General features: G+C 42.2%; 1 protein-coding gene across 2 annotated transcripts; it reads right to left on the bottom strand.

The window, feature by feature from the left end:
• Positions 1-91: 91 nt before the first annotated feature.
• ints6 (integrator complex subunit 6) lies at positions 92-25823 on the bottom strand. 2 transcript variants are annotated; one of them, XM_083997512.1, is made up of 19 exons: positions 25737-25823; positions 21545-21630; positions 21339-21416; positions 20500-20649; positions 15450-15539; positions 13664-13847; positions 9363-9488; positions 8832-8983; positions 7985-8137; positions 7492-7624; positions 7282-7376; positions 7077-7187; positions 6239-6454; positions 5772-5898; positions 5529-5671; positions 5242-5428; positions 4214-4618; positions 3343-3436; positions 92-2081 (listed from the first exon to the last, which is right to left on the bottom strand). In XM_083997512.1, the coding sequence occupies exons 1-19, from the start codon at positions 25768-25770 to the stop codon at positions 1982-1984; spliced, it is 2664 nt and encodes an 887-aa protein (XP_083853638.1). In that variant the 5' UTR covers positions 25771-25823; the 3' UTR covers positions 92-1981. The 2 variants fall into 2 exon arrangements, with proteins under 2 accessions (XP_083853638.1, XP_083853639.1); XM_083997513.1 differs by lacking the exon at positions 25737-25823 and having other exon boundaries at positions 21545-21967.
• Positions 25824-26275: the final 452 nt, after the last annotated feature.

The following is a 26275-nucleotide window of genomic DNA, read 5'->3' as shown; positions in this document are numbered from 1 at the left end:
TCCTTTCGTCAACGTGGATTTAAAAGAATTAGAGACCCAGAGTCACATCTTTACAGAACACTTTATTTACATGGCCCTTCACAGTGTAAAATAGAAACTTTATTCATGGAAATACTTACAAAAAGGCCATTTTCCACTGAACATTCTCTTTAAATAGTACTCTAGGGTTATTTACATCTTTACAGTGTATTCAAAATACTCTTTTGGTAGCGGCCTCTTCACAAACAAAGACAAGTATGGCAGATTTTGGTCCCTGTCCAAGGAGGGAGGGAACGGAAGAGGGCTGCCCTCTGAATCGGAAATCAACCCTTGACCTCTAGACCTTCATTCGGTTTATTTGTGTATATTTGAGAAAATTCAAATTTGAACAGGCCTTAAAGGAAAATGTGAGGATTGTTGTTGTGGTGGGCGGGGGAATAACAACAAATCTGCAACATAAAAAAAAGTAGTTTTCTCTTTTAAATTACATTAAATAAACATTCTCAAATTTACACAAGTGCATTCACGGTTAAGTGACAAGGAGTTGGTTTGAGATTCATGGCGAGGAGGAGAGAGGGAGTTCAGGGTGTAGGGGGAGGGGGGGGGGGGGGCAGGTGGGTTGGTGGGTTATGTTATTTGGCAGCGACCAGCACATTGGGACAAGCTGGCATCCAAGACCTTGGTTCATCAGCGCTCCGGAGAGGTTGGGGGGGGACAACAGTTTGTGTTGCATATCGGCTGTTTCAGGCTAAAATAAGACAAAGATGGAGGGATGGGGCTGGGGCGGTAAAACTATCTCCAATGTTATTGCTGATCGTGATGCATTAGTATCAGTTCCTGAGCTTTTTTGTCCCTGTATTTCAACATTTGTAACCAATGATGTTGCATCATTCATAAATGATTTTACTTTGTACTGCGTTGCCCTCTCGGAGAGCTCGCACTGCAAAAAGACACACTTTTTAAAGTTTACCGTCTCCAAGTGTAATGAAAGCTGTGGATCATTACTCCCTCCCTCCCTCCCTTTCTTTCTCACCCCCTGAGGGGAACAAATATTATTCATTCTTTAAGTTACTACTCAGTTATATAATAAACTGTCAGTCTGGTAGTTAAACCACAAGTTTGACAAATTCAAGATTTGAATTGAAGCATTTACCCATTTAAGAGCACAGCAGCGGAGTGCTTCAGTTAGTGGAGTGTAGAAAGTGAAAAGTTCAACAGTCACACACAGAACGACAGACGCTTCCTCCCACAGAACCAAACGCAAAGAAGAAGAAGAAGAAGAAGAAGAAGAAGAAGAAATGAGAAGACCCAACATGAAAACCGAGAACGAGAAAACCGAGAAGAGAACGAATGAACAGGCATGGGTGAGCCGAGCGTCTCTGCTGGATCCCATCCGCCCCTGAGTTGGCTGAGAAACGTGCACACGACTTGAACCCTTCCTACAAAGAAACTGAACATAAACATCTGTGTGTCCCCCCCACCCCCCCTCCCCAGAGGTGTCCCCCGTTTAGTCCTCCTCCCCCTTCATTTGAGAGATCATTCACTCTCATTCCTCGCTTTAAAAAAACAACAACGGACAGTCAATTCAGGGGAGGAGAAGTAACCGAGGTGGAGACGCCTGAGGACGGGTTCACAGGTCGGAGAGCAGGCCCAACAAATCTCATTGCATAAGGAAACACTTCCCCTGCAGCAATAAAATGCTCCCCCCCCCCCCCCTTTTTTTTTTGATATCTTGCATCATCCAGGGTCAACACTGCTTTTAATTCATACTGTATGGAAACCAACACGACCATCGCTGATATGGATTTAATGGAGATGAAGTGGTGAGAGCCGGAGAGCTGGATGCTGCCACGTCGTCTCGTTTCGTCTCCGCATTGGGGTCCCCCACCCTGGTACGGGAGGGTTTTTTTTTTTTTAGGTGTTTGGGGTGTGGTTGTTTAGGAGGATGTGGAGGGTTGTCGGGTTTCACTATCAGTAAGTTCAGTCTGGGAATGAGCCGGTCTCAGAGCGTGTCCACGTGGTTCAGGTTCATGTTATTGGATCTGTTGTGGATCTCCTCGAGGAAGTTCTCCAGCTGCTCGATGAGAACTCGCTTCTTGAACCTGTGCAGAAAACAAACACAACAACACATTATAACTCAGACTTAACAGTTCACATGTTTGTATAATTATATTTTCTTATTTAAGGAAGAAAATACAGATGTTGTGTTGGTTATCACAGCTCATGCACTGCAAAAACTCAAAATCTTTCCAAGAATATATGTCTTATTTCTTGTCAAAATGTCTCATTTCTAGTCAAAACTAATCTCTTTCCAATTTCCAAATTAACTTGTTTTTAGATAATTCTCACTTGTTTCAAACAAATTTTCACTTGAAATAAGTAAAAAAAATCTGCCAGTGAAAGCAAGTTTTTTTGTGCTTGTCATAAGAAAGAAACACTTGCTTCACTATCAGATTTTTCTACTTATTTCAAGTGAAAATATGCTTGAAAGAAGTAAAAAGTGTCTAAAAACAAGCTAATTTTTAATGTGACAACCCTTATTTTGAGTATAGTATATGATTTGTTTTGACTAGAAATGACATTTTGACTAGAAATAAGACAAATATTCTTGGAAAGATTTTGAGTTTTTGGAGTGTGGATATTCTGTTCACAGCGTATTACATACAGTATATTACATTGTATCAGCTGTGTGTGTTGTTCTGCCTCCTTGATTTCCATCAGTTAAATCGACCCTGGTTTGTTTGGCTAGGGGGAGTTCATTTTCTGATGTGGTGGCTGGTAACATGAGAACGCCTCAGGGGACGGTCCTGTCTCCGTGCCTCATCACCTCAGACTTCCAGCATCAATCTGAATCACGCCCCCTGCAGGCGCTCTGATGACTCTGCAGTGAAGCTGGTACAATAGCCACTGTAACTGTGAAGATGGTGTTTGACTTGAGGAGGAGAACTGTGACAGAACTGCGCAAAGCACTACGAGTACCGAGGTCTCCACTTGAAAAGGACCGACTCTTCTTTCTGAGGAAGTGCAGATCTTTTGATGCAAGACGGCGAAAATCTTCCACCAATCTTTGGAAGTGGGTGTAATCCACTGTGGTCTGGTGGGAGAGCAGCATCTGTGCCAGACAGGCCAGCACGATCAATACACTCATCATTTGGAGATGCTCTGTTTTTTTTTTTATACCGAACTGCATTTTGAGCAGTTCTTATTCCAACTAAACCTTATTTAAGATTGCACACCGCCCTACCATTCCTGATGAATATCTTTTTTGCAGCTGTGGTGGTTTTAATATTTAATTTTTAATTCCTTCCTGAACCTGAGTCTGATGTAACATGCCCTTATCTGTCTGTCAGTCAGTCTGGTTACCTGGCCGCCTCTTTGATGATGTTTTGGAGGAAGATGAGCCGCGTGTCCAGAGTTCCCTGGATCTGCTTCAGGAGGAGGAAGATCTTCTCATAGTCTGAAACAGAAAGAAGGCGACTGAGGATTAATGACATCCGAAGCCCTGGGTCCAATTCTCAAATAATATATAGAGACCATCAAACACTGATAACATACAATAATGTAATTTCTTCTTCGAAAAAGTCTCGTTATTGAGGTGTTTGCTTTCAGTTTGCAAATAATGATTATTTTCATTTACAGATTCTCATCTTGATTAGTGATAAAGAATTACACATAAGCTTTGATTGACCATGGTGACGTCCTAAAATATTTCTAGTTGGATTAACAGAAGTATTCAAGATATTTACATGATATAAAGAAAATCCTCATGATTTTACAGTTTTGCTTAATAAATTACTTTGACATTTCATTAATTTTTTTAATTTTCTTTCTGTCTGTTGACTGAAGCTGATACTAGTTCATCACAGATTAATTGATTATCAGTCCATGTCGGACAATAGTTCATAAGAAACTGCAGAAACAGATTTGTTATGACATTATACATAAACTGTAACTTAATTACATTTATGTTTTTAGTTTAAAATGTCTCACTACATATTTTAGTCACAATTTTTATTGATCAAATTTAAGTAATATATTTACCACTAGTTGATGCACAGAAATATATAGTTGCCATGTTCAACATTTTTAAGTTAATTTGGTAATTTTTCTAAAATTTGAAAATTTAAATAAGATTATTTTTGTTAATATAAAAAGTTAAACGCAAACACATGAGGATAAATATTTAAAAACAACATGCTGGGTGTTATATACAGTAGGAAGCCTTTCTACTCACGCCTGCCGGGTTTCCTGATCTCCTTGGTGATGAGCGCCCTCAGCTCGTTGTTGACCTTCGCCGTCTCCGTGTGAATGTGCTTCTTCAGAGCCGCGGGTGACAGGTAGCGCGGCGGCTGGTCCTCCACCAGCACCACCTCCATCCCCTCCTCGCTGCCCGGCGACAACTCTCCCATCCTGTGCCGCCCGTTCTCCTCCTCGTCCTCCTCCTCGTCCTCCTCCTCCTCGTCCCCGTGCCGGAGGAGGTCCTGGGGATCGGCAGCCGTGTGGTTCTCCAGGTGGTTGACGGGGCCCGAGGGGTGATCGGCCTCCGAGTCCGAGCCGCTGTCCGAGCTGTAGTGGTTCTGGTTGAGGTGGTTGATGATGATGATGTCTGGTTCAGGTGCTCCGTCACTCATGTCCAAGTCTGTGAGATCACAGATTTAAAAGATGCCACCATTTGTTTTTGTTTTTAAATTTTGGTGATAAATTAATAAAAAAACACATTGAGCCAGAAAGGTTTGTTTTATTTACTGTGATGTTAAAGGTCCAGTGTGTAATAATTAACAAGGTTTATTGGCAAAATCTGAATATACTTCCCAGAAATATATTTGAATAAGTGTATAATAAAATATAAAACATTTTTGGTTTTCGTAGCCTTATAATTATTCTTTTATGAATACATTTAGCAAGGGTCTTGCTTTAGAAAGTGTTGCCATCTTGCGGCGCCATGTTTGTACGGTTTGTTTCGCGAGTTTCACGTTCAAAAATTAACCAACGAAGAGGAAGGTGGAAGGAAAGAAGAAGGAGCAAGTAACAGCAGACATATCGTAAATCGATTTAGATCTTCACCTCATCGCTCCATGCTCCTGAAATACTCCCAGTCGTCCCAGTCGTGGAAGACAAGTTTTTTTGTCCTCCGAGGCCACTGTCACTTTTCCGACAAGAGGGGTATGCGTGAGCGAGCAATCTAGAATCTGAACGCTAGATGTCTCCCCCCATTTTACACACTGGACCTTTAATGTGTTGTTGTCCCATTATAAATCTCACCTGCTGTGGGTCGAGGGCTGGCCGGGGGCGTGACCGGAGGGGTGTAAGCCCGGCCCTGACGCAGCAGAGGCGACATACAGCGGCGTCTCTTTGGACCTCCGCCCTGCATGTTGTTGCTGTCTCCCGGTCTCTTTCCCTTGTTCTGCGGGCCCGTCACAAACTCATCCGCCTCGTCGATCATCATGCCCTGAGAGAAAAGCGAGAGAGGAAGACAGTTAACGATAAAGTGTAACCGTCGATCTGCGCGATTTTTCATCATAAAAAGATGATCGGTCTCTGGGATTAACCTTCTTGTCCAGTTTGAAGGGGTTGCCGAACGTGTGCAGGCGTTTGGGCTGCTCGGGGTCGGCGTCTCGAAGAGGCTGAGGAGCAGCTTTGAGGAAGTCCTGGTAGTTGCCCATCTGGGCGATTGGCACGCTGTGGAGCTGGTCTGGACGGGAGACAGGAGAAAGTCACCAACATGGAGGAAGAAGAGCAACTCGGACCTTCTTATGATGAAATAAATGTGGGGAAACTGCACGGCGACTTACCCGAGTCCTGCCCTCGGACAGCACAGACGCTGGTGTTGAGCAGATTCCTCCTCATTCGGCTCAGCTGGTCCAGCAGGTGGCTGCGGGGGATGTCGTAGGGATTCCTGAAGCTCTGAGGCTTCAGGCCCTGATGAAGACACACGAGACGGAGGGGAGAGGAAAGTGAGCGATGTGAGTTTGAAGGTTTTCTGTTGATATACCGTCATACTAGCTCTAACAGGGAGGATACAGCTTGAAAGAGGACAGCCATCTTTCAAATGACAGAAAGCTGAAGCGCTCAAACAGGCTACATAAAACATCCCAATAAACACATCAGGGGGAGAGTAGGATGGAAAGACGTGAAGGACGGAAAAGTCTGACACATTCACGAGACTGCTCTAAAGCTGGAAATCAAAATTGCTGTAAAATCAGTGTGGAGACAAACTTTGTTATATGAAGGTTGAATAATAATGTAAAAATAATCTGACCTTGTTGAGCAGTGCCAAGTGAAAGCCTTGAAACTCTTTGGGGTTGAGCTCCAGGGGCAGAGCCGGCCCCTCTCCTGTGAGACTCTGCAGCTGCTGGATGAAGTCTCTGCGCTGGGCCAGAGATATTCCTCCGGCTCGCCAGCGCACCTTGATGCCGGCCTCGGACGACGGCTTTTTACCAATCGAGGCGATCAATCTGTCGTACTCGATTTTTGACTGGAAATAAGAAAGAAGAAAAAAAAAAATCTGATATGAGACGTAATGCAGTGCAGGAGAAGTAGTAGCATTCACTCTTACTTGATGTAGAACATAATAAAAACAAGATAGCAAACACTTTCCTTTAATCCTCCTATTTAGCTTTTACGTGCAATGTATAAAATAAAATGATAAGGGTTTATAGTTTTAAGTGTAAGCGAATTTTTGTGTTTATGTATTTGAAAATAAGAAATCTTCTAGTTGACACTTGTGTGGTGACTGGTGACTGTATATAACAATACAATAAAACAGTTCTAGTATCTTCACATGAGAAGGTAAGATTTTACATTTTTAAATGTCCTTGCTGATACCTTCATTACATCGCTTCATTAATAAAATATAACATTTTATATACCATTTATTATTGCTGAAGAAGACCAATGGTAAATAATATAGTTTTTAAGTTTCTCAAATTATCAAAATAAGAGAAACATGTTAGATGCATTAGTATTTAATTATGTATTAATAAAACAGTCATACAAAAATAAACAAAAGTTCTAATCAACAACTTTATAATAAAAAACGACTCGCATAGACTATCTTCTATGATACATATGCGCCCAAACATAAAAAGACAGCTCACCTGCTGACTGAGCTTCTTCAGGTAGGAGACCACGCTGTAGCTCAGGCCGTACTCCATGTTGTCGGCCAGCAGGTTCGGAGCTCCCATGATTCTCAGAGCTTTCCTCAAAGACTGGAGAAGAAAAACAGAGATTGTTTAATGTAAAACCAGATTGTTTAATGTGTCAAATCAAAAGCTAAAGAGCTGCAGAGGGACCCCGACTCACCCCGATGTAATACGGAGGCATGGTCTTCAGGTAGTTCTCGAAGGATTGCCGCCACTTGATGGTTGGCTTGAACTTGTGCACTTTGATCAAGTCATCTGCAGAGAGACAAACGTTAAGTGGAATAATTGAGCGCTGTACAGGAAATAATGGCAGAGGATCACGTAGAGAGAAACTGAAGAGGAGGATTAGAAATCGATCCATCTCTCTTACCCAGAAGTGGCAGAAGTACGGGGTAGTTGTAGGGCATCACAAACAAGTTGACACAGTTGAGAGCCGTGCTGGCCTTTAAGTAGCCGAAGGGTTGGCCCAGGTCACTGTACTTGGCACTGTTACATACAAACACCTGAGAGACAGAGAGCAAGGGAAGTCAGCTCTATCACAAAACAAAAACAACCTTTAACACGTCCGCTAAATAATAATAATAATAATAAATGTATGAACCATCCTTTAGAAGAGAAACCTGCACTTTAAGCTGCTCAGCTGTTAATATTCAGGTGTGCACCGCAGGTAATTTACCATCAAACCACCAGGAGACTTGAATACAAATAATGTTACACAGCGTTTCACCTCGTTCCGCTTTAATTCCACCACTCAGAGAAAAATGAAGTAACTAAAAACAAAATGGATTTCAGCTTTTGTTCTAATGCCCTGTCTCAAAAACAATTTCTCATGTGTGAGTGTGTGTGTGTGAGTGGTGCTGTACCTGCCAGCAGGTGTGTGGGGACTTCCTCTCTAAAATATACTGTGTGAGAGGCGAAGGCTCCAGTTCGTACTTGTCGAAGGGCACCTTGTCTATCACCATGGGCTCAGCGTCCAGGCAGGAGAAACGGACGTGGGGGTGGGCTGAGCGAGGGGGCTGGAGAGAAGGAGGGAGGGAGGGAGGGGGGGTAAATACAGTTATAGTACATGTTAACACACAGGAACAATAAACACTTACTAAAACTGACCATCTAATTTTAGATCTAAATGTCCTTTTTAGCCCATCTACAAAAAGACTATCTATCTATCTATCTATCTATCTATCTATCTATCTATCTATCTATCTATCTATCTATCTATCTATCTATCTATCTATCTATCTATCTATCTATCTATCTATGTAAATAAAACATGTGTATTATTATCTATGATTATGACCTGTCCACTTACTTCTTGTACCTTTATTTACAATTGGTTTGCCTTTATTAATCTAGTTTTGACCTTTGTAATTCTGGTTTATTACCTTCATTACTTCCCTTTTAACTCGATTACCAAAGTAGGAACTGTTTTTTTTATGCTGTGTCCATGTAAACACATAAATAAGCCTGTTATGTGGTAACTCTTGCTGCTGATTATGTACCGACTCTTCTCAGACACAATTCTGCTTCAGTCCTTTTAAAAATGAAACATAAAAACCTATGATTACTCTGCTGTTGCTCTAGTGGGTGATGATAAAAACAAAACAACACAATTCTTGCATTCATATCTTTGACATTAACAGTGTACATGGTTAGAACATACAAACGATCTACTGTAATTTTGTTTGGACGATTCGTCCACAAGCGTCTTACCAGGGTCGGGGAGTTCTGGTCCGGCCAGAAGGCCTCGGGGACGGGCCAGTGGCCGATGGGAACTCCGGTTTTGGGGTTGGGTCGTACGTAGATGAGCTTGTGACAGCAGTGCCACGGCTGCGGGCCAGACTTGAGCGCCTCAGCCGGAGCGTCTGTGCAGGGGGAAAAAAACATAACGGGGGGGGGGGGGAGGAGGTTCACTTTACAGCGACTACAGCAGCTCCGACAAGAAGGTGTTTGTGAGATGTGACACAAAACAAAACTGTTTTGATAAACTGAAAACAGCGCGTAGGCTGTTAAAGCACGAAGGTGGGGGTTTAAACAGAGACATCCACCAGCTGTTTATGAACAACAGTGAAGAAAAGCTCAAAGAGGATTAAAAAAAAAAAAAAAAAAAACAGTGAGTGGGAGAAAGCAAAGAGCTTCTCCACTAATCAAACAGATGCAGTGCAGCGAGTTGTCAACGAGGTCTTTAGAAAAACTAAAAGCAGGGAATAAATATCATGTAGACAAACAGAGGCGTCTCTTTACCCTCGAGCGGAGGGGGGTCGGGCCCGGTCTTCTCGAAGTTTATCACCACTCCGCTCTGAATCTTCTGCACCAGAGACTCCAGACACTGATTCAACATACGCTGAGAAAACACACTGTAGGAACGACCTGCAACACACAGACACACACATTTAAGTATAAACACTGAAAAATATGAATGAGTCCAATAGAGCGTGTAGGATTGCACTTTACTGAATCTGATATAACTTAAAACAGTGTATACACTTGTTAATCTGGCTCCTTTCAACTCTAGTTTAGTTTAAAGCTGCATTAATTTGAAACAAATCTAATATTCTGTCTCTTTTCAGCTCTGCCAACACCTGAGAGAAATATCTGGCTCATTAGCTGCTAAACGCTCCACTTTCTTCTCCCGCTCGTCTCCGTCTTCGTGTGTCTGCCGCTTGATGCCGAGCAGGTAGTGCACGGAAGCGCGCAGGGTTTATCAAAGCTTGTTTGTTGGAAGCAGCTGTCTTACGCTGGACTCACAGTGTTTTATGAGCCATAAAAACAAAAGAATGAGCTAAAAGAGGCTAAAAAAAGAGAGACTCCGCGGTGCTGAGGGGAGCTACAGAGACGGGTGGGAACTCTCTGTGGGTTTGTTGTAAAGAGCAACCGCCTTTACTGGGTAATTACGTGTTATTTCATCCACACTTAATTTGGAAAATATTCAAAAGTGCAGATTTAAAAGCTGCAAATTACATCAAATTTAAAATCTCTCTTGATTTGTTTCATTTAAGTGGAGAAAACACAACTGATTGCTGCTCAGATGTCTTGTACTAAAGAGGCATGTTCTTCCTACATCTGGAGAATACATGTAATTTATTTTACTTTATTTAATCAGGTTATCTCATCAAGATTAAAATCTAATTTCCCAGAGGCCTGAGGGGGAAAAAAGCAGCCGCAACAACAAAGACAACAGACAAAGAAAATGAAATATAAAGAAAAGTATTTAAAATACCCATAAAAGACATCAAATAATGAAGATTTAAAATCTCTAAGAGAAATGTGGGACTCCAGATTGAGGATAGTTTGTAACTTCTCTCCATTTAAATAGTGTTGATTACTTGAAACCAGTTCTGGACACTGAGGGTGTAGTAGTTACTGGATCGTGTGACGTGTGCTGATAATATTAGATTTAAGCTTTGACAGCGGAGCTTTATCAATGAATAACACGAGTTTTGTTACGACTGTACTGAAGTCCAACCCACAGTGGGGGTGTGTTTTTAAAAGCTGGAGCATCTATGTCGCAACTACAGCGCTTCACCTGCAGTATGTGGTGAGTGACACATTTTTACCTTCGGATAAACAACTTCATCTCCTGCAAGTCGGATATTGCACTTAGTCATACTGCGATTTCAATAATATTCAAATTCATTGTTCAGCCTCATTTTAAAGTCAGGTGCAGACTGTGGTTAGGTGCACAAACAGTAAAATCTTCATATATGAATAAAAAGAAAAATGAAACTGAAGGTGAATTCTGGGAAGAATCCAAAATGTATGATTCAGTTATTATTGTGTAATCCTGATACTTAGATGACTAACCCATTGTTTTGTTTGATACTTTCCTTGTGTGAGAGAGAGGATGGGGGATTTCAGATTCAAAGTTAAACCCATCCAGGTGTTTTACCAACTTGAAACCAGGACCCAAACCTGCTGCCAGCTGCCAGAAGTCAAACGTGTACAAACGAGTACAAATGCACCAACCTCTCCCGACAACGTTCCTGGATGAAAGCACACGATGCTGTTGAAATGCAGAGTGCTCTTAGTTTCATTTAAAACTCGGCAGCGTCTGACTACGGTGTAATTTCAAGCGCCCTCTACTTAACAAAGTGCTTATCTTTTTACGGTGGGAGTTGGTATCAGTCTCTCTACACAGAGAGGATGCAAAAAAGGTGCATTTGCATGAGACGTGGCCACGGAGCTGCGGAGCTGCGGAGCCGTGAATCTGCTTCGGTTTTTTAGTCGTCGTCGTCGTCACACACAGGAGGACGCAGTAAAAGGTCACACGAGTACAAAATCAAAAACGCTTCATCTTCCCAAAAGCTACAGCTGATTAGTCTAATTCAGCCTTCTGGCCCGGTTCGTCCGCTGCCTCCAACTTCACCTCCAGTGACCTTGTTGTGCACCCATTCACTCGCTCATTTCAAAAGGCCGTGGCTTTGTGTCAGGTCTGCCATCAGCAGTAAAATGGACAGGCAGCATGTACTGTAGACCCCCGTCGGTGACAATGGAGCCGTGTCATGTTCTGCATTCAGCGCCCACTGACTGCCACACAAGCTTTCGGTTGTGTGCTCTGTTCTCTGTGTGCGACGTTAATCTTAACCTGCCATCAGCATCATTCTAGTCTGTTCCTCCTGCCAGCTGCTTCCACCACCAGGCAGGCAGCAATGAGGACTGGAGACAGCAGGGATAAAAGTCTACCTCTATAAGTGGATGTTCTTTAACACTGGTAGGTCGGCAGCCAGCGTTTGGGTTTTTCTCTCTCTCTCCTCTCTCTCTGACTGCAGCCGGGGGGATTACAGATGAAAATCCTTGGCCTGAGAGTATGCAATGGGGCCTCTGTGAGTGGGATGATGAATACAGCTCCGATCCTGGACCAGGTGGGAGAATCTGGAGCCTCAGTCATCATTTACTGCTGAAGTGAACTTGAGCAAAGCATTTAACCCCCCCCCCCCTCCTCCTTTCCCAGGCGCTCCTGGTGGTTAAAACATGAGCATACTCAATGAGCGCTCGCTTGTTACGGGATCGTTCCCATCCCACGTGTTAAAAAAAAAAACCAAACAAAAAAAACTTAAGTCACTTTCATTATTGAGCAAGATGAAAGCTCCGGGCTGTCCCCTGACGATTTAAAAAAAAACAGAACAGTTGCCAAGGCGATCTTTATCTCCATCAAGTTTTTTTCTCTTACCAAAAAAAAAAAACTCATTCTCCCTTTTCTGTGTATTGGCAGAGATGATTCATCAGCGAGGCTGCAGAATGCATTAAACAAATAGCTATTTTGATCTGGTGTTATAAATACTTTGAGCTTGTCCCAGCATGTTCCACTGTTGTAGAAATTAGGCCTGTGTCACTCCCAGGAGGAGTTCGTCCATGATGTTGAAGTTCTAGCATGGATGGCGTCTAGTACGCACAGTTGGCAGCTTATAAGAAGTCACACCTAGCTAAAACTAATGGAGTCAAACAAGTCCTCCTTTAATGTCCAGTTTTTATTGGAGCCGTTTCAGAGCAGTGTTGAATTAACTGTGTGATCAGTTTGCAGGATGTAGTTTGTTGTTTTGAGCTGTTTGATAGAAACAAGTCCCAGTACACAGCGATGTTTTCACATTAGCCAGCTGCCTGTGCAGTCTGAGTCTACTGACTGAGCATGACTATGTAGTTTTCACTTTCGTTTCTCTTTGCAGGTCATAATTACTTCGACTTCATTAATGAAATATAAATCCTGCAGACACAGAAGCGTCCGACTCGTGTTGTGAGATGTTTTCTTCCCTCCTAATTATCGGACTGTTTGTAATATATTATTGGCTGTAAATGATGTAAACGCAAAGGTCGCTGACTGGCTGAGTGATCAGGTTACAAGTTACATCGTTGGTCAGCCAAATGCCGCGTGACTGAGTCATAAGGTTACACCACTGTCAGCCCACTGTTGGGAGTATTTCCACCGGTGTTTGCTCTTTAAGAGTTTATAAATTTGGCACCTTTGTCCGTACATTAACAGACTTAGTTAACAGCTTCTACAGCAATGTTTTTTCTTTCCAAAAAGCGACAAATTCAGCGACTTTTTGGACAAACTTGAGGGTGAAGAGTCGCCAGAGTGAAGTCAAACATTACATGACACTTCTAAGTCAACTAACCACACAATATCTGGCATGAACGAGCTAATGACTTTCTCTTTCAGCCAACCGAAACCACAGAACAGGTGTTGCAACCCAAAAATATGTTAATGACAGCACTTTCATCTGGAACAGGGCTGTATATAAAATAGTATGTGACTGAGTATGAAACAAGTAAACAGATAAAAGGCTGACACCGACACACTTCTCTGCCTCGTCTCTCAAACTCCACTGTCTGAGTTTATCATGTGAAGTATAAAGTCGAACTCTAACCTAGACATTTTCTCAGACTTGATAATGTTCCTCCATCATGCAGCTGTTTGTAGAGGCTGAGTGCTACTCTGTCTCACAAGTACGCTGACCTTTAAAATTGGAGCCTCTTTAAGCGATACACTCTGCAAAACACACATCTCAACCAAAACGCCCCCAGCAGCAGCAGTGCAGTCCGCCTACCTCCTGTGACCTCACACATGGGGGTGATGGGAGAGTCGTCGGGCGGGACGCCTCCGAGGGGTTCGGGCTCCACTGAAGCGTTCCCGGGGATCCGCAGCACCAGAGCGAACAGGCGCTGGTCCCAACGGAAGGGCTCCTTGGTCAGCTCGCTCCCCGGCAGCGGCGTGGTCAGAGGCAGGTGGAGCTGGAGGAGGAGGAGGAGGAGGAGGAGGAGGAGGAGGTGTTAATGACAGAGGGAGTGTAGATCATAACCAGAGACAAGGCAGTTTCCTCTTTAGTAGCATTAGTTGTTTTTAGCTGTTGGGATGATGTTAAAAATTAACGATAATGTATTTTTATGAGAATACAGACAAAGTACCTTGATTTATCAGGTATTTACTGCCCTGTATAATCCAAAAATCATATATTTCAACTTATTCTACATTGACTTTTCTCATTTCAGCATGCAGAACATTTGCATCATGCTGCGATCACAAAATAAAATTTAATAGGCAGCTACAACAAACTGTTTTATGGCATTAAAGCAGCCACTTCAAACTGAAAATGTCAGTGTTCATCTCTTCACAACAGGAGGCTCTATCATTTCGTGTTTGTACATTTTCTTTTCAGACACGTCTCCGGTCAGCCCAGACTTTTAAATAACCATCTGCTAGAAAAGCTGCAATTTAAGTCAGCTGTCCCCGCCGAGCGAACGCCACTTGGTAACTTGTGCCGCAGCCTGAACGGGCACAAGCCTGAAATTATCACTGGAGCCATGAATTAGAGTACTGCAGCAGAATCAAGGATTTAGCACAAGTTTTTACCTCTCTCTCCATCCCACGGGGAGGAGAACCAGAAACATGGACGGCAATTTAGAGAGGAGGATCAAAAATAAATAAATAAAGCTGAAGTTTACAGAGTCATGGCTTTAATCTGACATTGTTTGACATGTTTCTAATTGAAGCTAATTTGTTTCCAACTGTACTGTTACTGTATTGATATATGTTAGTGTTTATTGTTTGTTTTGTCTGGTTGTTCTTGTTCTGTTAACGGCCTTGTTGAATTGTGTCTATTATGGTCTGGTTTGAAATAAACTAAAGAAAAAAAAAAGAAAAAAAGAAGGAATTATTAGCAGATCGCTGCTAAAATCACTGTTGATAAGACAAAATTATTTTAAAACATCATATTTGGCTCTGGGGAACTACAATTTGCCTTTTAGAAGACTACTTAAAAAATAACTGATTGGGTTATTTCAGAAAAGCAAAGTATTCAGTGGCTGTTGGTTCAAAAATGTAATTAGATTCTGGTCTTTTCGACTTCAAGGATGAAAAATTGAGAACATATAAACACATAAAACTAGAAATCTGAATGTTTGGGATTTGGGAAACTGAAAGAGGCTTTTTAACCATTTATGAGACTTTATAGATCAAATTCTTGATCAATTAATCAAGAAAATAGCTGATAAATTGTTACTTGCAATCTGACCAGCGGTATAGTTTCTATCATTCATCTTAAGTAGAGATACACATGTTGAGCTGAGTGGTATCTCACATTGACAGAGGGTCAGACATGATGGCGCTGCTGCAGAGTCATAGGATGAATCTAATTTTAACAGACTTCATTGAGCGGCGTCTGTGTGAATCAGACTTTCAGTCTCAGTGACACAGTAGGAACGGGTTTGATGCTTGTGTTAAAGTGAACAAAGTGGGATGAGACGAGGCTCTCGAGTCGTCATCCAACCAAGCAGGAGTGCTCTCCTGATTGGCCGGGACCCTTCCGGTCTTTTTTACGGAGGCATTGGGCTGACCTCGTCATGGACTCCGGCGCTGCCCGTCAACTTGTTGCCGTCGGAGATTGTGATGATGATGGCCGGTTCGAGGAAAAAGGGATTCCTTCCCTGCAAAGAGAAAAAAAAAGAGAGAAAAGAAACAAAACATAAATTCACAATGAATTTAAACGTTAAAGAATGAGAGCAGATAAAAGCAGCGAGGCAAATTAAAAACAGGTTAAGTGCATTTATAGAAACCACCAGCAAACTCATATTGGAATTGAGCCCCTATATATTTAAGGCACTTAAAGCATCTCAAGCACAAAGGAGCAGATTTAACCCATCAGTGCATAGATAACTTACAGGAGATCTATTTTAAGTGAGTGGGTGTGTGAAACAGAGAACCTTAACTCCAGGGGATAATAAATAGAAACAGGAAAAGTGCACTCTTTAGTAGAGAGCGACTACATCTACACCTCTGAGACACACACTGCAGTAATACGTTCGCTCTATCTTTCAAGATGGCAGAGCGTATTACCTGAGGATCTATATGAAACCCTCTTTTCTGCTAGACCTCACAATATTTCACGACATCAGCACAGTCCGCTCGGAACAAAAATGAAACTAGAGCAGCGCTGCATTTATCTCTATACATCGGCCCTGTGGGATCTCCACAGAGGCCACGGGGAGAAAAAAAATGTGGTGAGTTAACCTCAACGCAAGCCCGACAAGTCCTGTCAGCAAACGGTCAACGCGCTGCACCCCTCGCTGACTTCGCCGAGTCATACGGACTTCATAAAGGCCATCCTGTTCTGACAGCGGTGCCATTATTAATGGATGTGGACCCCGCTCAGTTTGAACTCTACCTGTAGGCTGCGGTTTCTGCTGAATGATGGATTTGTCCGGTAACACAAACAGCCCAGTGTAAATAGAGCAGAATACTACCAAGATCCACGGTGCTGTAGGTATCCATGACAACCTGGATTTTTCCCCCCTCCTCCTCCATCCCCTTCCTCTTCCTCCCCAAAAAATCACTTTATGATATCAGGCACTTTCTTAGCATGCTAATGAGCGGGGAGATGAGGCCAGAAGAGTGATGATGATTTCATCCATGTCACATTAGCTCACTTAGCTTTTCACTGCCGCTACGCGTGTACGCTCCGCTCCTGACAGAGCTTCAAACACAGCTATTAAAATTAGATTTTGGGGGGAACTGCACCAGCCCATATTGACAATACAGAGCTAGACAGCTCTACTCCTTTAATCTTGTCCTCTACACTCCCGGCTGGTCAGTGCATTGACACGTGCAAACTACTAATAATAAGTCACCATACAGAGAAATAATCAACTATTTTGATGACGAGTGCTTGTTTTACTGCTGAAATGTTAAATTTGGAGTTATTTGACAGAGCCAACTAGCTGTTTTTGGACTTGCTATTGCCCATAGACTACATTGATTCATTGGAAAGATGATAAATGCACTGGTCGATAGTGAAAATGATCATTAACTGCAGCCTTAATCAGGTGCAGACCTGTCAATATGGTCAGCTACGGCCAGGTGCAGCTGAAGCAGCAGGATGTGTGGTCTGCTAACACAGTGGCAGACTGATGGAGATCCATTAGAGCCTTGTTTACCTCCCCCCGCTGACACGTTAACTGATGGCCAAACATCACCAGGTCATATCATTTCCTCGCTCTCATCCTTCCCTTGTCCTCTTTCTTGTGCTCTTTCACTCTGCTCTTAATGAAACCTTGATCTGTGTCAGGATTCCTCTCCTCCTCCTCCTCCTTCATACCCTCTTCCATCTCCCAAGGGACAGTCGTCTCAGATGCCTGGCAACCTGGAGGGCTCTTTGTTACTGTAGAGAGAAGCACTCCAGGGCACTATCAGCTCCCCTATAGGGCCTTCCTGCTCCGTCTTCTGCCTCTCTCACTATCTGCCACACAACATCTTCACACCTTCAGCACTTGGGAGCACGGCAATGACTAAATCAAACTTGACTTTTCTTTATGAGTTAAATTGGAGAGACACAAGCGAAAGATATCGAGTTATTAAACAGGGCACTTCAAATACAAGGCCGTGCGAACCAGACCCACTGCGTCGCTATGGATTGGCTTTGATTTACAGATGTTGAGGCAAATTGAGATTGAACAACACATACGACAGGAAGCGTGTGTAGTCAGGGAACTGATGAAACCTCTGTCAGGTCTGACTGCTCAAAGAAATGAACTACACCGTGGGGAGAAAAAAAAAAAGAGGGTTCAGCCGGCTGTTCCCTCGCAAACATGAACATGACACGGAGTTTCAGATCACGAGATTACGAGTTCATCCCTACTAACATCTACTCACCGTGACCTGTTTACAGTAAACCTGGCTCCTGCTCTCAAACAACAGTTAGCTAATAAACAAAATCACTTTAAAGACGCTGCGCCCTCGAAAAATCCTCTCCAGCAAACCGGATAGAGCTTCAATTAAAAAGAAACAAAAAGACAATAAGAGCTCACGGGAAGCGCGGTGCACTCACACAATTAGCCAATTAATCAATGTGTGGAAAATGATTAGCTCATTTATCAAGCGAAAATACCGAACTTTTAGCTGGACTCTAATGTGAAGATTTGTGTCCTTTATAATATTAGAAACTGAATATCTATCTAAGATGTAGGGAAAACAGTGATGGGTGTTCTCCATTTATTTTCTCATCAGCTCTGTAACAACGGTTATTACAACACTTCCTTTGTAAACGAATGTACTGGATACTAGTAATTACAATTATGGTTATGATGTCAGAGTCAAATTGTGGATTGAGGGGAGTGCGCCCTCTGTGCTGAAATTGATCTTCTGCCAGCTGCGAGGAGGCAGAGGAGAGAAAGACAGAGAGAGAAAGGGAGAGATAGAGAGAGAGAGCTGGTCATTAAATTATAATCATTGTCAAATCCACCTGTCATTAGAGGTCAGCACAGTAACTAGTCCAGGACACTGTAACCTTGACCTCTGCATGTTCTGTTTGCGTTTATAGACACGTGTGCGCCCATATCGTATCCGACAGCGCGGTTGGCAATTGACATTCAAAACTCATGGAGAGCGTCAGACGAGCTTTATGTTGTGCTGTGTGTGTATGAATTACTATGGATGGTGGGATGGGCTCGACTTGTTCCAGACTGGAAATGCTGGTTAAACATTCATTACTGCTCTCCCACCCCTCCTGACTTACCTCCACACAGGGGAAACAAGACATCCAGATTCTGTACCAACCACATGTGTGCAGACTCTCCTTGCAGTCAAGCTGGATGTGGACTAGACTTTTAAGCTTACGTTAATAATATCTGACTGTTTCCCTGGCAGGAAAAAAAAATATGCTGGACTGAAGTCAAAAAAATATTACAAGGTGATGTGCTACATCTCCTGAAAGCTGTTTTCTCATATTTTTTCCCTTTCTGATGAGACTCAATTTTGTGTCACACTGCACAAGACACAGTCATGTGTTGCAGATAAATAAGGCTTCAACACTCTGAAAACTGCACGGACTCACTATTTCTATCTATTGTGGATACAGAGGAGTGTATCCACAATAGCTTCGCTTTCAATAACTGCCTCCCTGAACTGGAAATTTGACCACAGAAACTAAACTGGTGATGTCATTAGGCGGCACTCTCTGGACTTGCACCAGTAACACTGAATTAGTTACAGACTTTTGTGGGCTCAGTGAATACTTGTTGCAGCCCCCCCCCCGCCTCCCCTCAGCCCCCAGCTGTGACTCAGACCCACTCTGCTGCTCGGCCGAAGGTGAGACGTGTTTCTAATTCACAAATGTTGTTGTGCAACATAAGAACAATAACATCAGAAAAAAGTTCAGTTTAAAGCTCAATTTCCCCGCTAACTTTCTCTACCATTGTAACAACTGTATAGTTTTTCCTTGAATGGCTCGAAATCCACAACTTTGTGTAAAACAATACATAAATAATTCAACCGCTTTCTTGTGAGAGAAAATTCTGATGTTTGTTGCCGAGCTGCACGGAAAGAAAAACCAATCCCAGTTGCGGAGCTTTCCACACTGGATCGCAGCACAAGACGAGAAAACAAAAAAAAGTCTTCTAGAAAAAGCTTGGTAGCAATGCTTAATGCAGGACAGAAGACAAGAGACTTAAACTTAAATTGCCATAAACATTTTAAAAACGGCCATGGGCGAGCTGGAAACTACACTAAGTGACTGTTTATTAGACCCATCTGGGTTTAAATAATAATAATAATATAACTCAATCCTGAAATAAATCCCATCTCCATGAAGGTTTTAATACTCAGTTTGTTTTAAACTCACATGAGGAGTCACTGATTCAACTTCATGGTCATTTTGAAAAGTTGTACCGATGATGATGAGGTGTTTTGAATTTTTATGTCAATGAGGGCAGACTAAATATTAGAGTCACGTCTCCAGTAAAATGCAGCACAACCTCCAAACTGACCATTAGGTTGAAACATTTCTCTAAAACGGTTTCAATAAAACTCAACATAATAAAACGCCAATAAAAAAAAAAGAATGATGATATTTAAGGCAAATATGTTGCATTAGGGTGCATTAGTTTTAGCAGGGAGTGCCTAATAAAATATCAAATATCTGTAAAGACCTCATTAGCCGTTTATCCCTCTATAGCTGCAAGAGATATCATGCAGAGCTGGGTCTTAATAGTTTAGTTGATACAGTAACTGTTTAGAAATTTAGCATAAGGATATCCATGATTTAAGAGCATAATTCAAATGGTGACATCAACAGCGGTTTCTGACATTAAGTAGTTCCTGTTTTTGTTTTTTTGTCCCCTTGCACTTGTTGCCATTATGTTTGTGTCTTGAGCACATGACTGAAAGTGTGTGGGGGTCACAGTATGCAGGTGGTTGATGCTTGTAAGACTGGGGGATAGGGGAAGAAGGTGTAGGTGTAGGGGTCTGTGGAAGGAGGAGGAGGAGGAGGAGGAGAAGAGGGGTGGTGGTAGGCGCATACAGCACCTCGCCCAATAGTACTTTCTAAAAAAACCCAAAACAAAACAAAAAAAACCCTGCTTTTCCTTTCTCTGTGTCCTCTTCAGGACTACGTACCTGTCCATAGTTGTCTATCCCAGTCACTAATCTATTGAGATTGAGTAAATCAAAAGCGGTCCTCAAGGACTGGCCAATAGTTGTGAGTCCGGTTGCTTGGAGGTTCCTCAGCTCTGTCATGAAAGTGGCGTGGCTCTCTTTCCATCCAGCCTTTAAGGAAAAAAAATAAAAGAAGAAGAAAAAAAAACACAAACAAAAACAAAACATTTAGTTATTACCACCATGCATGAAGCTACAAAGCAAACTCCCACTGTTGTAAACATAAGACAACTTCTGCATATGTCTTTTTTTTTTAATAATCATCATCATTATTATTATTATTATTCAGAATTGATAAAACACTTATATAAATATAGGTCGCTTCCTCTCTCTCTCTCTCTTTGCCCAAGCCAGTAATTTGACAGCACAGCAGCCAAAGACCTTGATCTGTTTCACGCAGGCTAATGCGACCGGAGCCGGGTTCATAAATCACAAAGTGAAGCAAAAGTCGCCATGTGCGCCGTGACAATTTGGTCTAAACAATTAAAGTAGGCTAGTCTGTCACCCGCCTCCCCTCTTCATCCTCCACCTCCTCCTCCTGCCCTCACCCCCCTCACCCTCACCCCCTCCCCAAAAGATATCACCTCGCTGTATAAATAACACCCAGAGTTCCTTGCTGCTCACATTGAAACAAAATGTCGGCCATGTTTTAAAAGGGGTATGAAAGCTCCTCCTGAAGATTTTTCCTCTACACAATTGATGTAGCGATCACAACGTGGTGGAGCGATGGAGGAGGAGGAGAAGGACAGTCAATCTGCGCAATGTAAAGATGATGGACATGACCCGAAAACAAACTCTACCTTTATCCCGAAGGGAACGTCTTCAAAATTTACCAACATATACCGGTCCCCTCGGCTCGCCGGATCTCTCCCTCTGAGCTGTGGAAATAGTAGAGAATTATTTACGGTTATCGAAGAGATCAGGTTTGACAGGCTGAGCTTTGCAACAGTAGTACAATGATGATCTGGGGGTCTCCCAGTATTAATGTGTCCCGTGGTTACAGTACCTTCATAAAAGTCTCAACAGCGCCTTTTGCTATGTCCAGATAGGTAGTGCCCAGATGGGTGCGCTGGTTCATTGAAGCGGACGTGTCTATCAGAAAAAGTAAAACGGGCATTGTGATGGTAATGACACGTTCTGCATGGACTTGGTGTCAGTACAACCGGTCAAACGCAAAAAAAATCTTTTGTTCTCCTGCCGCCTGTATCACCTCTCAGCTAGCTAGCTAGCTGGCTAACTGTCTGTCTCACACATTCTTTCAAAAAAGTGTAAGAATAGTGAGTGTAGAAGCCCTTTCCGGGCGAACTAAACTAAAAAACTCAAACCCTAGGGGCAGGTTATTGATTCACGAGGGATTTTGATAATTTTTACAATATTTTGCAAATATTCCTAAGTTTCATAGTAACAAAGTTCCCCCTCACAGAGAGTCCCTGCTTCTCCCTACACTGAATGCGCTGTGTCTTGTCCACCGCTTTTAACCTAAGCTCCGCTTCTGGCCCCGCCCCCCAAGCGGTCTTTTACCGTCACGTGTACCATCGCTCGCTCCTCATTGGCTGTCCCAGGCCACTCATTACCATATCCAAATAAGGCGAAAGCTGAGAGTCTCATGCGCATGCTTGCTTGCCCGAGAGGCAGGAATGCAAGGAAAATATCCTGTACATGCATTTTGTGTTAAAGAATACAACATATATGGCGACGCACGGCTTTTATTGAGCATTACTGCAGTTGTTTGAGTGTATGTCGTTGAGAAACAGGCCCGTGTCCGCCCTGAGAACGGATTACATAATCAACATTTACTTCATCCTAAGGACGGGCGTGGGCTACTGTGAAAGACAACCCTTGAAGACTATAGAGAGGAAACTGAAGGGGAAGATAGACAATATCAAACTGAAATAAAAAACAAAACAAAAAAACAGTGAAACATTAGACAAGCAATGCTCCCAGGGAGCCCATGAACTACTCGCTGGCACCAGGGCACCTGGTTTTCATGTGATGACCAAATAAAGACAGCTATTCTGCGAAGGGATCTGAAGGAAAACAGGTTTAGCTGAATAGTCGCTGCAAGGGATTGACATGCGCGCACACACTCACACACCCTGCAGCTCGAAGATGGCCATACTTTGTCTTTCTTTCCCATGTGTGCCATGAGCTTCATACTTAGGTCACAGAAAGAAATTAAAACCATCTTTCAAGCAAGAGATTTGATAAGTGACATTCATTAAAGTAGTGGGCAGACTTCTGCTGGTGCTTCCCACACAAACATAATTTCTTATTATTTGAGATAAATATGTTTCAACTCATCTACTACACACTTGAGAATCATTCCTATTGATCTTCCAACAGACTACACAACAGCCCGACTGATCTAGGTCCACTCTTAATGCCACATGACACTCAGCCCGACGTGCACGATTGTGCAATACAATTTACATAATGTAGCTCCTTGGAAAATATCATCACTTCCGCAAAAATAAGAGGAAACCATCCGGTGGCTAGTGATCGGAAAGGGAGGAAGGTCTCTTTGCCTCTTGTTTGACAAGAGTTGTCTGGAGCAAGACACACACACAACAGTTCATTTTCCGGTGTGTCACTCACACGTTTTTCAGAATAAAATTACGGATGGTGTTTGGCATAAGAGCTTGGGAAACAATACAAGACATTCATTGCCATTATATTTTTTGTACTTACAGTCAGTGGTGGAAAGCAGAATAACAATCAGCCCACACTTTAGGTCTGAAGCTTATCATTTCATTTCATTTTTGATAAATGTGAAATTGTTTTTGTGAATAAAATGTCAGAAGCAATATAATAAAAATGCTTGTTACAATTGTTGACACCTCAGTGTAATGTCTTCAGGAGCTTTGTTTTATCAGAGGATGGATGTATCATAAAGAACAAAGAAGTGCATAAAAACTCCACATTTGAGAGACTGCTACCGGCAAATATTTGCTTTTTTATACTTGAGCACAAATCTGGCATACCAGCTCTGACAATGTGGGCTATTTAAAAACCATTCTGTTTTCACTTCTCCGCAGTTATTTTATAGATAAGGATTTAATCAATATCTCCATTTGATGTATAATATGGTATGCAACAGCATAAAGTAGTCAGCACATCTCTTTGACCAGCTATAATGGTGCTTACATGTTAATAGCTCCTTAATGGGAACATAGCCCTCTGAAATGAGCCAACAGAGTGCTTGATACAAAATATAGACAACTTACAAACAGTTTATCTTATTAGACTTGCAAAGGATATGAATGGTTTTTCATTTTTGCATTCATTTTTATAGATGTGCTAAGTTACTATATTACAGTTATATTCATTTTTTGTTTGTCTTGTTGCTACATTATTATTTAGGCTGCTGTACAATTTTTAGACCTTTATTCTGAAGTCCACACAAACAGTGACCGGAAATAACTGTTCTCGTGTTTCACGACTTTTTGTAAACAACCTCCAAGACATAGATCTAGCCTACTTCACATGTTTTTAAATGTGTCACGTTGTTCTGCTTGTTGACTTTTTCACACAACACTAATTCACCTGCACAGATCAAAAGTATTCACACTTACTTTATCGACGAGGTTTTGCTTGGCTCGAAAATGTTAGACTACCAATGACTGTTGGCTGGTCAGTAGAGTTTTATTATGAAAGTCACAACCGGAAAAGTGATGTTTTAATGTCTGCGACTCTTGATTACTACTTTCTGCGATAGTGAACATGTGTTAAGTTACCAAAAATAACTAAAACTGGACATGAGGTTGTTTTACCTTCAACATAAGAGCACCTGAAGGCTGCAGGGGTCACATTCAGTGCTACTAAATACAAGTTGGACACAGTGGAGTTATACTCTCCTTGTTACTCTATGATTAATACATGGAGTTTGATTAACTTTAAATGCAGTGCTTGAGATAGTACAAGTAGTGGGGAGAGCAAAAGGGGAAGAGTTATAATTTGTCAGATAGTTATTTGAATAAATAGCAGTGTGGTTAATGCATCAGTGTGTTAATAACAGACGTTTGAATACTTATTTGAATAGGTAACACTGTATAGGTGTCTCACTTTCTGAAGTTCTTAATAAAGGTAATGATGAATTTTCGTATTTGAACTGCAATTAAAAGGTTTATTCAGTCAAAAGTATTTTGCACTGTATCCCATCAAGTTTGCAACTGTATACATTAATTTACTTTTGTCCCTGGATTACAGCCCATTTCTCCACAGGGCAAGTGTTTGGTGTGCTAAACAGACAAGGAGGAATTTTATGACTCAAAATATGTTTCACTAAAACCTAATTAAATAATTTGACTGTGAACTGCTCAACTTGAATAACTGCATTGATCATCTGAAGTTGAACTCACAATTAAAACTGGACCTGACATTACTGAAAGGACCATGACTGCTATGAAATGACCTAATTTCTATGGGCTGGAGATGTTGTTGAATCTGAGTTTCGCGAGATCGCACGTGATTCACACACGATGGAACGGGCCTGGATAGTGATTGGTGCATTTATGAGTCTGTCTATAGTCTAACCAATGAGCGCTCAGGAAACCAGTAAACGGGCCCCGCCCAATATTTTAGCCATGTGGTTGTGTGCAGAGCATAGTGCAGAGCCATCGCTCTGGCTGTGTGCAGTCAACAGTAGGAAGGTTGGAAGAGTGAATGTTTTGTGAAACGACACTGTAAAAGTAAAACAACGAGGATAATGGAGTTTTAGAGGCTGAACGGTTTGAGCCCATGGATGTATTAGTTTGAGCCCTATGATGAGGGGGAAAGCATTTTTTTTTTTTTTGTTATTTTGTAGATAAAGTTTTAATCCAAGTCATTTCCTTACATAAAACCGAGATTAACTCACAAATAATAGAACTGAATGGGTGTGTGTTGATGAATGATTATTTTTTCCGCATATGCATAAGAGACTAAATCTTCAATATAATTTTGTTTGTGTATTTATTTGTGTGTCTGTGTGTGTCATTTTATACTGAGCACTGTTCAATAGGGTTGTGAAATGAGAGAGAGAGAGAGAGAGAGAGAGAGAGAGAGAGAGAGAGCATCCCCCACCCCCACATCTCTCTCAGAAGTGATTCCTTTGATTTGTTGGGGGTGGACAGGACAGTAGAGGAGCAGTCAGAGCGTCACACCTCCCCCACATTCAACTTTCTTTCAGTGAACATAGTAGTTATTAGTAGATGTCTTACTTTGTTCCACAGTTGGCAGCCGAATGAGCCACATGAAACTCCATCAGCCAAGTTAACAAAACCCCAGACACATAGAGCTTTCATGGGGGAGCTGATTGCTGAGCTCTGAGACAAGCCTCCTGACAGTCACCCGCTGGATTTATGTGCCATGTGCGATGTCCATGCTGCAAGCCACAGTTCAAGCCCCTCCACAGGCCACAGGAGGTGTGACACATTGCCACAGTCAAAGCCAAAACCAGCAAAAGGACACACTGTGGAAACACAGGGAGTGTGATGTTGCCCTCTGGCTGCAGCTGGACAGGAACAGTTTTGCTGCATTGGATGACAGACAAAAAAATGAAACAAAAACATGGCAATTTTGGCAACATGGCAGATGTTGTAAACAGTGTTGTGGTATGATGTATGATTAAGCACATATGTACCATGGCCATTTGATTATTTTCCCATATGTCTTTATAGCCACTTAATTGTGTCCTGTTCAACAAAGGCACTGTTATTATAATTCCAGTTATAACCTGTTATTAATATCATAGTTCATT

The sequence above is a fragment of the Trachurus trachurus genome (assembly GCF_905171665.1).
Source record: "Trachurus trachurus genome assembly, chromosome: 21".
Taxonomy (NCBI): Eukaryota; Metazoa; Chordata; class Actinopteri; order Carangiformes; family Carangidae; genus Trachurus; species Trachurus trachurus.
Note: the sequence above shows the minus strand (reverse complement) of the source record. Positions and strands in the feature narration are given on the sequence as shown.

Bases quoted from the DNA above. Each gene is read 5' to 3' on its own strand.
- ints6 (XM_083997512.1), bottom strand. From the start codon at position 25,770: ATGTGGCTCATTCGGCTGCCAACTGTGGAACAAA. The intron at 20,650-21,338 runs GTAGAGTTTGTT...TTTTCCTTAAAG, and splicing joins ACGTTCCCTTCGGGATAAAG to GCTGGATGGAAAGAGAGCCA. The intron at 8,984-9,362 runs GTAAAGAGACGC...CCCCCTGCACAG, and splicing joins CGACCCCCCTCCGCTCGAGG to ACGCTCCGGCTGAGGCGCTC.